The sequence below is a fragment of the Triplophysa rosa genome, linkage group LG10 (assembly GCF_024868665.1).
Source record: "Triplophysa rosa linkage group LG10, Trosa_1v2, whole genome shotgun sequence".
Lineage (NCBI taxonomy): Eukaryota > Metazoa > Chordata > Actinopteri > Cypriniformes > Nemacheilidae > Triplophysa > Triplophysa rosa.
In genome coordinates, this window is record NC_079899.1 from 25,313,707 (window position 1) to 25,325,168 (window position 11,462).

At 38.9% G+C, this 11,462-nt stretch overlaps 1 protein-coding gene across 3 annotated transcripts in view; it reads left to right on the plus strand.

The window, feature by feature from the left end:
• The first annotated feature begins 1,707 nt into the window (after window positions 1-1,707).
• The window catches only part of dnajc17 (DnaJ (Hsp40) homolog, subfamily C, member 17), a 33,463-nt gene continuing 23,708 nt past the window's right edge, over window positions 1,708-11,462 (plus strand). For 2 of the 3 annotated variants that reach the window (XR_008963664.1, XM_057343809.1), the window contains exons 1-9: window positions 1,708-1,877; window positions 3,649-3,718; window positions 5,903-5,961; window positions 6,047-6,134; window positions 6,225-6,301; window positions 6,597-6,684; window positions 7,252-7,292; window positions 8,722-8,799; window positions 10,643-10,723. Coding sequence is in view for 2 of the 3 variants with exons in the window: in XM_057343809.1 (XP_057199792.1) it covers window positions 1,800-1,877; window positions 3,649-3,718; window positions 5,903-5,961; window positions 6,047-6,134; window positions 6,225-6,301; window positions 6,597-6,684; window positions 7,252-7,292; window positions 8,722-8,799; window positions 10,643-10,723 (660 nt within the window). In the remaining variant the exon portion in view is untranslated. The remainder of the gene's footprint in view (window positions 1,878-3,648; window positions 3,719-5,902; window positions 5,962-6,046; window positions 6,135-6,224; window positions 6,302-6,596; window positions 6,685-7,251; window positions 7,293-8,721; window positions 8,800-10,642; window positions 10,724-11,462) is intronic. The other variant, XM_057343810.1, reaches the window with a different exon arrangement.

Below are 11,462 nucleotides of genomic sequence, written 5' to 3' on the forward strand. Positions count from 1 at the left end.
CAACGATCAATCTTAAACGACTGGAAAATGATTTGTTCTGCAAGTTATTTAGCAAGTTGTCTCCTGTCATCATCTCGGAAATATAAGTTATCTTAAATAAAAATTTTGAGCAATCTGATCAAATAAAGTAAAAAATAGGTATATTTAGCAAAATAACTATATTTCTTCAGGTTCATCTCAACTGGAGCATATTGCATTGTGGGAAACAGCTCCCAGCACAACTGAACACTACAATCAATGATACAATAATGTAGCTTACTAACTTTATTCAGTACAGGACACTATATTGACAGCTATCTTTTATTTTATTTTCCACTGTATATGTAATAGAGTGCATCATACAACAATAAACACATTTAGGTAAGCATAGTTGGATATTTCCAGTTTAATTCAAACAGTGAAGTCTTTTGAAATAAAAACGAATCATGTTTTTTAAACCAATATTAAATATATTTGTATATATAATAAAACATTACATAGTGTTTTAGGTAACAGATGGAAATGTTGTCAGTAGGCCTAAGATAAAAACTTTTACGTCAGTGAGTGACTGCTATTGAAGATGTCCATCTAAGAAATTTGTCAGACAAGCTACATCTCGCATGCTTGTGTTGGGCGAGGTTCAGTCTGATGTAAGAGAGCCCAGATCCTCCTGCAGAAGAACACGATGATCAGATTAACTGATCAACCATTCCTGTAAGAAAAGATATTCTGCTTTTAAATGCAAACAGGCAAAATCATATGCGGGGCTTTATTCCGTGCATGCTGCTAAAAACGCCCTTTCATCTCTGCGATATGCTAAATATTGTACGAGATTGCAACATACATTACTGGCATGTAATTTACAGGTTTGGATCTCTACTATTATTGGTAAATGGCTACAGCGCCACCTGTTGTACTGAAAATGTAACTTCTTATCTAGTAATACCATGCAGTTACTGAGCAAACTGACCTAATAAGTGCACTCAACATAAATATTTTAGTGCATCTTTGTAGTAAGTGAACTGAAAAGCACACTCTTTAAAAAGACTGATGTACAACTATTCTCCTGTGCACTACTTAACAGTAATTTATCATTTGTTCAATAATAAATTAATAGATTAATAACATTAAATAATTAAGTGGTATTGTATTCTCTGGGTTGCATTGAAACTTGTGCCATGATTCAATGGCTTCTAAAGTATTTGGACACTTAAGGCACACTTTAGAAATGCTGAATCTGTTCTCAGAAGTACAAAAGTATTTTTTTCCACGTGATTTTTTGTGGATGTATAAAGTTTCCACAGGTGATAATGCCCAAACATATTTCTTGTACATAATCATGTTTGTCTTCATTCAAAAACTATATCAAGTTTACGTGCAATAGTGCAATATAAAGAGCAAACGAAAAACAGTAATTTAAGATTGCATTCATTTAGTAAAAATATTTGTTATTATATTTTAATTTAATTTAAACAAAATGAATTGTTATTTACTAAATGCATTCAACATTTATAAAATGAGTACATTAAATATAGTGGTTTCATACTTTGTTTGTGTATATGTATACAGTATATGTCTACACTTTTGATATTTCGAACCTCGTCGGTGTTTGTGGTATTGACTGTATGTTAAATAAATGCCACTTGTGTTGTAATGTGTCTGCCTGAAGTTCTCCTCCCTCACCACAGGTGGCGCTCTGCAGCTGTCGTCATCCGCTATCTGTCGCTTTATATCACACAGAAGAAGCTCACAAGCTGCTCCTAAGCAACTCATGAGCATTATTTACAGCTTTATTATAATAACTATCAAATAATTAAAGTATGGCGTCAACAAAAGAGCTTTTACAGATGGATCTTTACGCGTTATTAGGGGTTGAATCCAAAGCCACAGAGAAACAGGTGCGTCAATAGAACAGTTAGTTGTATTCATTAGCTTAACAGCACACATGACTGTTTTATATCATTTTACTGTATGAAATGCTACATTACACAACACGTTTACTTTGATATCACCTTTGAAACAGGTGCAGGTTAAAGAAGGTTTTTTTATTCGTGCTTGTCATGCAAATAACTCTCATGAACCGTGTTGATAGATGTCACTAAACCTCTTTATATTTGTACATTACAGATGAATTCATTTGGTGCAACGAGTGTTTGGTGTGTTATTCCAGTGGTTTTAGTATAACATGCTCATGACGACCGCAGTGTTTTTATTCTGTGTGTTTTGAGGAAAGTTCTGTTTTAACAGACGGGTTTAGACACGTATTAGCATCGTATCATCGTCTTGGTTTTAATATCCAAGCGACTCAAAATTAACTACAGAACGCGTTTTAAATCAATCATGTTTAACCAAATACATCATGACCAATCATCTACTGTCAAGACTGTAGTAAAGAGGTGAGATTCACTTTATGACCAGCAGGTGGAGATGCTGCCCAAGAAATGATTGCCGTTGTGCGTAACAGTGACGTTTGATCATTTTTGAAGTGTTGTGGTGTAGCAGTTAAATATGTGTGTTATGGTTTAAGGACCTAAATCTTTTGCATGTGTGTATTTTGCACATTTTTCACCATCCTGTTTAATACAGTATGTTATTATAAGATAAACAATTATATAAAGTCATTATTATATCTGGCTGCAATTTATCCACAAGACAACAGACATCTGTATGCAATTTATTCAGAAGGAAATTCGTTCTGGATGTAATGCTTTTGTCTTCTATGTACATTTCTAGGTGGTTGTAATGCTTGCTTTAGTACACATCACTAATAAGTTTGATGAATGTCTTAGGGATCATTGGTCCGTCTGTGCAGAAGTCTAATGATGTTTATTTTTGGAAAGCCCTCCTGTAGGATCACGACATGAGAGAGTTTTGGGTTGCTCTCTGCGGTCCTCCAGACCTGAAACTGTTTGCCAGCGGCTGAGACAGAACCGAGCGTTTGAGACCTTGTGTTTTGTTCATTCGTGCATTAGCGAGAAGATGCCGCAGCAAGTTTGATTGGTTGTCTCCTGCGAGACCTGTCAGCAGCAGTAGACATCGTCTAACGAAAAACACAGCCGTGAACTCTGCGGTCCACGTTCCCAGAGACCCCTGGGAGTGTATGGTAAAAGCAGAATTCTGACCGAGGTCTCGCACAGAATGTACATGCACTCGAGCGTGTGTTTTTCTGAAATGCAAGTCATGTTTGAAATTCGCTGGCAGAAGCGTGTTTTGGTCCTGGATGCTGATGATGGTGTTCTTATGCACATGCGTGCAGCGCTGCGTGTGGAGTTTGACAGTAATGTGTGCTGTGATTTAAAGCGAGCGTTTGGCTCGGACGTCTCGTGGGATTTCAGGGTTGTGGTGAATGTTACCACCATCTATTGTTATAAAACATCTCCAGCGGTTTATGCTTTCCAGGAAACCATGGGTCCCGCTTTGCTTTGTTTTGGGTTACGTCAAATTTGTGTGCAATAACTGTTATTTGATTAATTTGTTATTTGATCGAACATTTTATCAGGATATTAAATGCGAGGAAACACACGGTGGCTTGGATGCAACCTCAAAAAGTGTTTGATAATGAAACCAACTCTGTGTTCGGAACGGATTCGGAGCGAGCTTTATAGTTTATGTTTGTTTGCGGTGACGTTCGCACGAAACTCCAAATGTGAATCTTGTGTTCTTTTGCAGATCAAGAAGGCGTACAGACAGCGAGCGTTATCCTGTCACCCGGACAAAAACCCAGACAATCCCAAAGCCGGTCAGTAGAGTCTCGTTTTCTTTCAACTTTACTTGAAATAAATCAGAGTTTGAGTATCATAATCTTTTATTGCACAAGAGCAAGGAGAGTTTTGTTTTCCATCATATGCTTGTCACAGTGCCACGGAAGATTGTCTGACATTGTTACTTTGGACAAACCGATCGTTTCCAACCCCGAGCATCTTGACATCTCGCTGAGAGCTTGACTGATGAAAGTTGGCCATGAACTCCACACCTGTATGTGAACACGTGTGACTACACAAACTGAATTTCACAGTCACTGTGAACTGAAATGTGTCAGTAAAGCCAAGCAGAATTCAGCTTTCAGCGTTTGACAAGCGCTCAGGGCTACAGCAGTCGACAGATCCTCCAAACTCCAGCATGTGGCTTCTCTTATGCCCCCGTGTCTCCGTCCACATGCTGGGAAAACCAGCACAAACACAGCGTGCACCTTGAGATAGAGTTGCGTGCGGGGCGATTTTTCTTCCAGCGTGCCTTTCACAATTCCTGATTTAGTCAAAAATGGGAAACGGGGAATGGGGTACAGAACGAATGTGTAATATGCAGACTCGCACGCGAAAAGTGAGCCGTGCGGCTGCATGGGGGGCGGGACGAAGGCCACGTCTCGGGTCAAGAAAACCGCTCGCGTGCGGGCCTGGCGTTCCCACACGGGCTGTGTTGTAATCACACGACTAGCGTGAAATGCGAGCCGCAGTCTAGACGTGGTCCTCTGTGGATGTGGGGTGAAACCGGAGCTTGCAGAAGCTTGTTAGTGGAGAACAGGACCATCAGTGAGTCATTAGGGGTCCGGGGTGTGTGATTGCTTTGACGGCCCTGTGGGGGTGCGGCGGGGGACCCCAAAGTTTACATGGAGGAAATCAGCAGGTATCATTAGCGGGAGCGGCTTGCGTGAGACCGCTGGCACTCTGATTCACTGCAGTAAATGTAAATAACAGGATGGAGGTATAACGTTCTAAAAATATACCTCGTTCAAGATTTTTCCTGACTTTTTATGTATTAAGTTGTGTTGACTTACAGGCTACATGAAAAGCACTGTAGTATAGTTTAGTATTGGCCAGGGCTCTCACGATATCAGATTTTCACTACAGGGTTTTCATGGCCAAAAATGTTAACAATAACAATATAATTGTGATCATTATTGAAAAAACAATGAAGGCTATTAAAGAAAATAGAATCCTTAATTTAGTTTATTTCGTGTTTTCTGTTTTTTGGGAAATGAATCAAACTTGAAATATTTGCACGGAGGTAGAGAGGGAGTTTGCAACCATTGTGACTCTTGAAGTACAATTTTAAATCGATAACCACGGTTTTTAATATCACGGTTATTGTCAATACCGGTGTATTGTGGCACTCCTAGTATTTACTATAGTAAACTGTTGTAAAACTCACAGATACTAATAAATATGAAATATACTCAACAATACAATATTTACTACAGTTTATCAATTCACTATAGCTCAGACTACAAAATATTGTGGTATACATGAACAAAGTGTATAATACATGGCTGATAACTAGTTTACTGTAGTAAATAAATATCATAGTATACTACAGTATTTACTACACTTGATCGATTATTTATAGTTCATACTACAAAATATTGCGGTATACATTGACATCGTGTATAATATACTGCAGTATACGTCAATTTACTGTAGTACATAAATGTCATAGTATACTACAGTATTTACTACACTTGATCGATTATTTATAGTTCATACTACAAAATATTGCAGTAAACATGAAGAAAGTGTGTAATATACGGCCGTTTACTACAATTTGCTAGAGTTTACTTTAGTTAATGTCATAGGATACTATACTACAGAATGCAGCAGTATATGTGTAGTAATTATTATAATAAAGTACAGTTTACCAAAATTTACTATAGTTAACTATAGTAAATACTGAAGTATACTGCAGTGTTTACTACATTTGATCAATTCAGTATAGTTAATGCTACAGACTACAGAGTACTGTACAATACAATAACAAAAGTTGGTGCTTAGTTTAATATACTACAGTTTACTATAGTAAACCGTTTACTACAGTATTTTTACATTTGGGTGAGTTAAGTAGTTGGTGTACTATTCAGTGGTATTCACTTGTTGTTTTATCTGTTACAGAAAAATCAGTTTTCATTGTTTCTCTCTGTTTATTTTTGCAGCTGATCTCTTTCATCAGTTGTCTCAGGCGCTGGAGGTGTTGACCGACGCTGCTGCCAGGGTGAGAAGCAGACGTTTTATTCTGTGCATCATTTACTGTCAGCTTCCTCCCTATCTCACCTCATTTATGTCTGCCGTCCTCACAGGCCGCCTACGACAAAGTCCAAGCGGCTAAAAAACAAGCCGAGGAGAGAAACCGAAAACTAGATGACAAGAGAAAAAAGATCAAACTCGGTCAGCTACTCTTCCTCTGTTTGCTTGGTGAAGATGAGCTCATGAAGAATGCATGCACATCTCTTGAACGGACGCTCTTTTGTGTTGTAGATTTGGAGACACGTGAGAAGAAGGCAGAAGATCACAAAACAGAAGAGGTCAAAGTTACCAGAACGTTAGAGGAGGAGGTACGATCGGTCACAAGTGTGTTAGATTTGTGTTAACTGACAGTCTGATGAAGAGGCCAGCTGAGCTGTAAGTCTCATACACAATATAAAGAAAAAAGATGAATAAGCAAGTGTTTTCTGCTCTAGTGTGTGAATTCATCTCAAGCATGTTACATGAGCAAATGTTAATGTATGCAGGGTTACTGCAGGTCAGTCCCTCCGAATGACTCAAACAGCATGTTGGTGTGTTGTGTTGTTGATGCAGACATAATAATTTGTTAAATATGATGTTGTGGGATTTTTGTCTCTATTGTAGATCGCTCGTCTGAGGGAGGAGGGCTCAAGAGAACTTCAGGAACAACAGAGACTCATGCGAGAGCAGATCCAGAGAGAGACAAAAACAGGTGCTTAACACGCGCACACACACACACACACACACACACACACACACACACACACACACACACACACACACACACACACACACACACACACTATTTACAGCATCTTCTGAACATTGAACTGCTCTTTCCTAAAATATCGACATTATAACGCTTGAAGTTGGTTAAATGTGGCGTGTCAATGTCTCAGGTAGCGCTGCAGGTGCTGATGGGCAGGAATTTTTCATTCTGTAAAAAAAAAAACATTTTCTATGAAACACATTAAAATCTATCATGCTGAGGGACCGTAAAAGCAGCGCTGAAGGGCAGACGTGCTCTTTGAGGATGATATATGGAATACAGGGAAAAAGATTGTGCGTGTGTGAGAGAGGTCTTGACATAAACCATAAAACCAGACTCACCTCTCAGTGTTTGCACGCTAGCGGGACCCTCGGGGGTCTGTCGAATGTCTGCGGTGAGGAGACGTGCTGGAAACAATCACTGTTCCTCTTAAAGCTTCTGTTCTGTAGAGAGAGACAGAGGTCTGACACCTTACCTTACCTGAGCTCCTCTCGTTCTTCTTTATTTCAGCAGGACGGGTCAACCGCTGTGATGTCACTCCTAAACTGAAGGTATATGTTTTTAGGGTTTTTCATGAATTACTATTGTAAGTGTTTGTTGTACACACCTCAAATCATGCAGATTGTGGAAAGACGTGTGAAAAAGTTTAAATTGAAAGATTTTGACTGAAATCTTTCTCATGGTCTTTATTTTAAGGCTGAGTTGAATATTATTTATTAAAAGCATCTCAGTGTGAGACCTCAAGAAGATGCTTAATAGTAAGACATTTCTGTTACATTATTCCTTTAAATTCTAGACAAAATCAAATAACACAACGTGATTCCAAGAGTTACATTTGTGTTACTCTGGTTTCTTTAAGTTTACCGTTAATATAAAATATGAAAAAAGAACAGAATAGTATAGGGCCTGTCCATTAATGGAGCAGAGAGAAGGACATTAGCTAATGTGTTTGTGTTTTTAATCTCATTAATCCAAACACAAAACCCTCGGATGGATTCACTTCGCATTTGTCTGCACTTGTAGGAACAATAAACACCAGCGTTAATTTTGCGGTGTTACGTCAGGTTTGGCGTGAACTCATTTCCCAGCAGCGTCTGACAGATGTCTGATAAACGCCGTGATTCACACACATCTCTGCGTGATTGTTTTTATATGAAGTCTTGTCTCTCTCAGTGGGGACGGTCTGATTAAACACATTTCTCTGGATTAATGAAGACTGAGAGGCGGGTGATTTGCATTACCTCACTATTTACTTCTTTAATCCAAAGTGACCCAGAGTGCATTCAAGCATTTTTAACATGTTTGTGTTTCTTGAGAATCGAACCCAAAGAACAAAGGTTGTGGTGGTTTGATTTAGCGGAAATGCACATACTTGTGATGGTGATTCTCTCTGTAACTTCATATTTCGTTCATACTGATTCAGAGGTCAGAGGAGACTGAATCCAGATCACACATCACCTCAGATGGCCAAAAGAGAAAAAGAGCATTTTGATTTTTGCCATTGACAATGTCAACTATCATTTGATAAACGTGAAGTTTTACATGTCACGCACGTAACCATACACAGTCTCATGTATAGTAAATAATATAGTGCAGTAAAATTATATACACAATAAAAGTGAGCATAAAAAACAAAGGAAATAAAAAGATTTAGGTTTAGAGGATTAGGAGATTAAGAAAATTGTCTTTATTAGTAATATTATACAACAGCAGCAATAATAATAATAATATATTATTGTTGTTGTTGTTATTGTTATCATTATAATTGTTATTATTAATAATGCTACTAATAATAATGCAACCTTCTCATTATTATTATTATTATATAATTGTTGATTTTAAAATTAATTATTAGTAGTATTAATAATAATGATAATGATAATTTAACTATTAATAAATAGTAAATAATAATTACTTATCATTTATAATACTGTAATGAAATTTACTTTGAAATGTTGACAGGTTCTGTTTTTTTCTCAGTTGAAGTGGAAATGTAAAAAAGACGACGCCAGTAATGCTGGATATTCACAAGAATGTCTTCAAAACCTCTTTCAGAAGGTGAGATACTGAACAATCTATTTGAAGATTTTAATGTGATCATGAAAATTCTGTCGTCGTTTACTCACTCTCTCGTCACGTCAAACCTTTATGACTTTATTTCTTCTGCAGAACACAAAAGAAGATATTTTGAAGAATGTCGTTAACCGGCACCCATTCACTTGCAATGGTTTTGTGTCCACACAATAGAAGTGAACGGGTGCCGGCAACTTTTTCCAAATATCCTCTTTTGTGTTCTACGGACGAAGAAAGTCATACAGGTATGAAATGACACGAGGGTGAGTAAACGATGACAGAAGTTTCATTTTTGGGCGAACTGTGCCTTTAAATCCAGTTGTGAGAAAAGTGAGCGTGGGCTCTCTCCGTCCACAGCTCAGATTTGTGTTTATTACTTTTAATCTGATTATCTGAACCGTCATGGCGGTCTCTGCAGGTAACGTTGTTTTCAAGATGTGTGAGAAAGTGACCTTGTGTGTGAATGAGCAGTTTGGCGTTCTTAACGAGAGCAGTCTGGTGTCCAGCGCCGCGGGTCTCGGCGTTTGCATGACATCAGCTATTAAAGCGCTTTTATTTCTCCCCCGTGCGCGAGCCCCATTAAGTTTTGTAGCGCCGAGGGCCACGCAGTGCCCTCTTAAAGCGGCGCGGGCCACCGTTACGGCCCCGGCCTCACGGACGCGTTTAGTGCCGTCAGGAGACCTGCTAGGAAATGTGCTCTTCACATGCAACCCACGGCACGCCCCCTCCAGAAACTTCTGGCAGCACCGGCGGGCCGCTCGGGAGTATGGCCAGGGCGTTAATGACGTCAGGACTCTCGTTTGAATCAATTGTCCCTCGACACGCACGTCTTTATTAATGGGCATCAGCGTAAACAGCTCGCCAATCTCCCGTGCCGTTATGGACGCGAAGCGGTGTATGGAAGGGGAGTTATGAAATGACCTTAACAAGAGCGCCAGTGGAACGTCAAGCGTTGTTGATGTAAAGAATGAAAAGACTCCAGCAGCGAGTGTGTTTTGGCCCTCTTGGATTTGACGTCAGCACAGGTCGAGTCCTGAGAGAGGGTTGGAAACGTTTGGATATGTGAAATAGGCATCCGTCGGGACTCTACTGTGTCGCTCTTGGCCCGTTCACATTTTCAGTTCTGAATGTCAAATAAAACCAATTCTCAGGGACGTGGAGTTCTCAGAAACGTCTTTCTTGCTTAACGCTCATTGCGGTTAACTTAAAAATACACGTTTTGCCCTTACGGACTCGCCCACGCTTAAGACGTTTTAAAGATCGTTTAAACACTCGGGCGCTCTTTAACCTCTCACCTTTCAAGTCACCTGGGTTTTCAGTTGCGAGAAGCTCTTGTGTAATGAAAGCCTTCGGGTCGGTGTAATGATGTTGTAAAGCAATTTAAGGGTTGAGTTTGTGGTCAGTCTGGACTTCTTTCTTCACTCTGAGGGTCAAAGGTCAAATACTGACCGTTGCAAACTTCACTCCCAGAATTCCTGATGTGAAATCGGTCTGGCAGGCAGCTGGAGCTGATGCACGGCTCATTTCAAACCCTTCAACCGTGCCGAACGTTCTCACTCGCTGTCGGGATGAGGCGAGTAAACAGGGAGTGAATATAGAGGCGGACATTATTCAAACACACTGACTGTTTCTTGAACGCATCTTAAAGTCGAGGCGTTCTCATGGCCCGAACAAAAATAGAGACGCTATTATAGCTGCTGTCGGACATTAATGTATGAGGCATGATGGGAAAAATATAAACAGATAAGTTCTTGACCAGTTCTCTGTCTGTTTTAATAAAAATAGAAAAGGTGAATTTGTACTCACGTGTGTGTTCTGTGTTTTTCAGTATGGTGACGTGTTGAACATTTTAATCTCCAGTAAGAAGGCCGGCAGCGCTGTGATCGAGTTCGAATCAGTTAAATCGGCTGTAAGTATTTCACAAAATCAAACCCATCTGAGGTGGTTTACACATATTGGTCACAAATTGGTTTAATCTTGTGAAAAACACGTCTGAGTCATATTTCAAATGAAGCCTGTTTCATGAACATTAACGGTTTTTCTTGAGCAGTGATGTTATTTCCATGAGAATTAAATACGTATTTCCTCCAAATTCTCTTTACATTCTTGTTACTGTAACACATTATTTCTTTTTACGTAATAGTCAGGAAAACCATCTTTTCATGACGTTTTTTGATGCTTGTTACGGCCCAAAACCAGTTTTAAGGCTCATTAAATTAAACAATTAAATAAAGGAAACAGACCTAACATATAAAGAAAACCACAACACCAGATTAATTTCAAAACGCCTCCATTTTAATTTAAATAAACGAAATTCAATTCCTTAAAAAAATAATATAACAAATTCACATAAATTCTTATAATCAAAGTCAAACGAATCAATAACAAGAAAGAAAACCAAATGTAACAGTCAACGGGTAGAAAAACTAAGAAAACAGGAACCCTAGCTACACCTGTGCTCGGAATAAGGTTCTTACCTGGCTTCCGAAAAAAAGAATATCAACCAGGTGAGTCTTCCGGGCAACTGCTTCCCTAGCTCAGCTCTAACTAAATAAACAAAACGTGACCTAAAAATAAATACTTTACCCGCTGCTGCTAAGTTAAAAAGAAAACGAAGTTATTACCGAAAATCCAAGCATAATAAAACA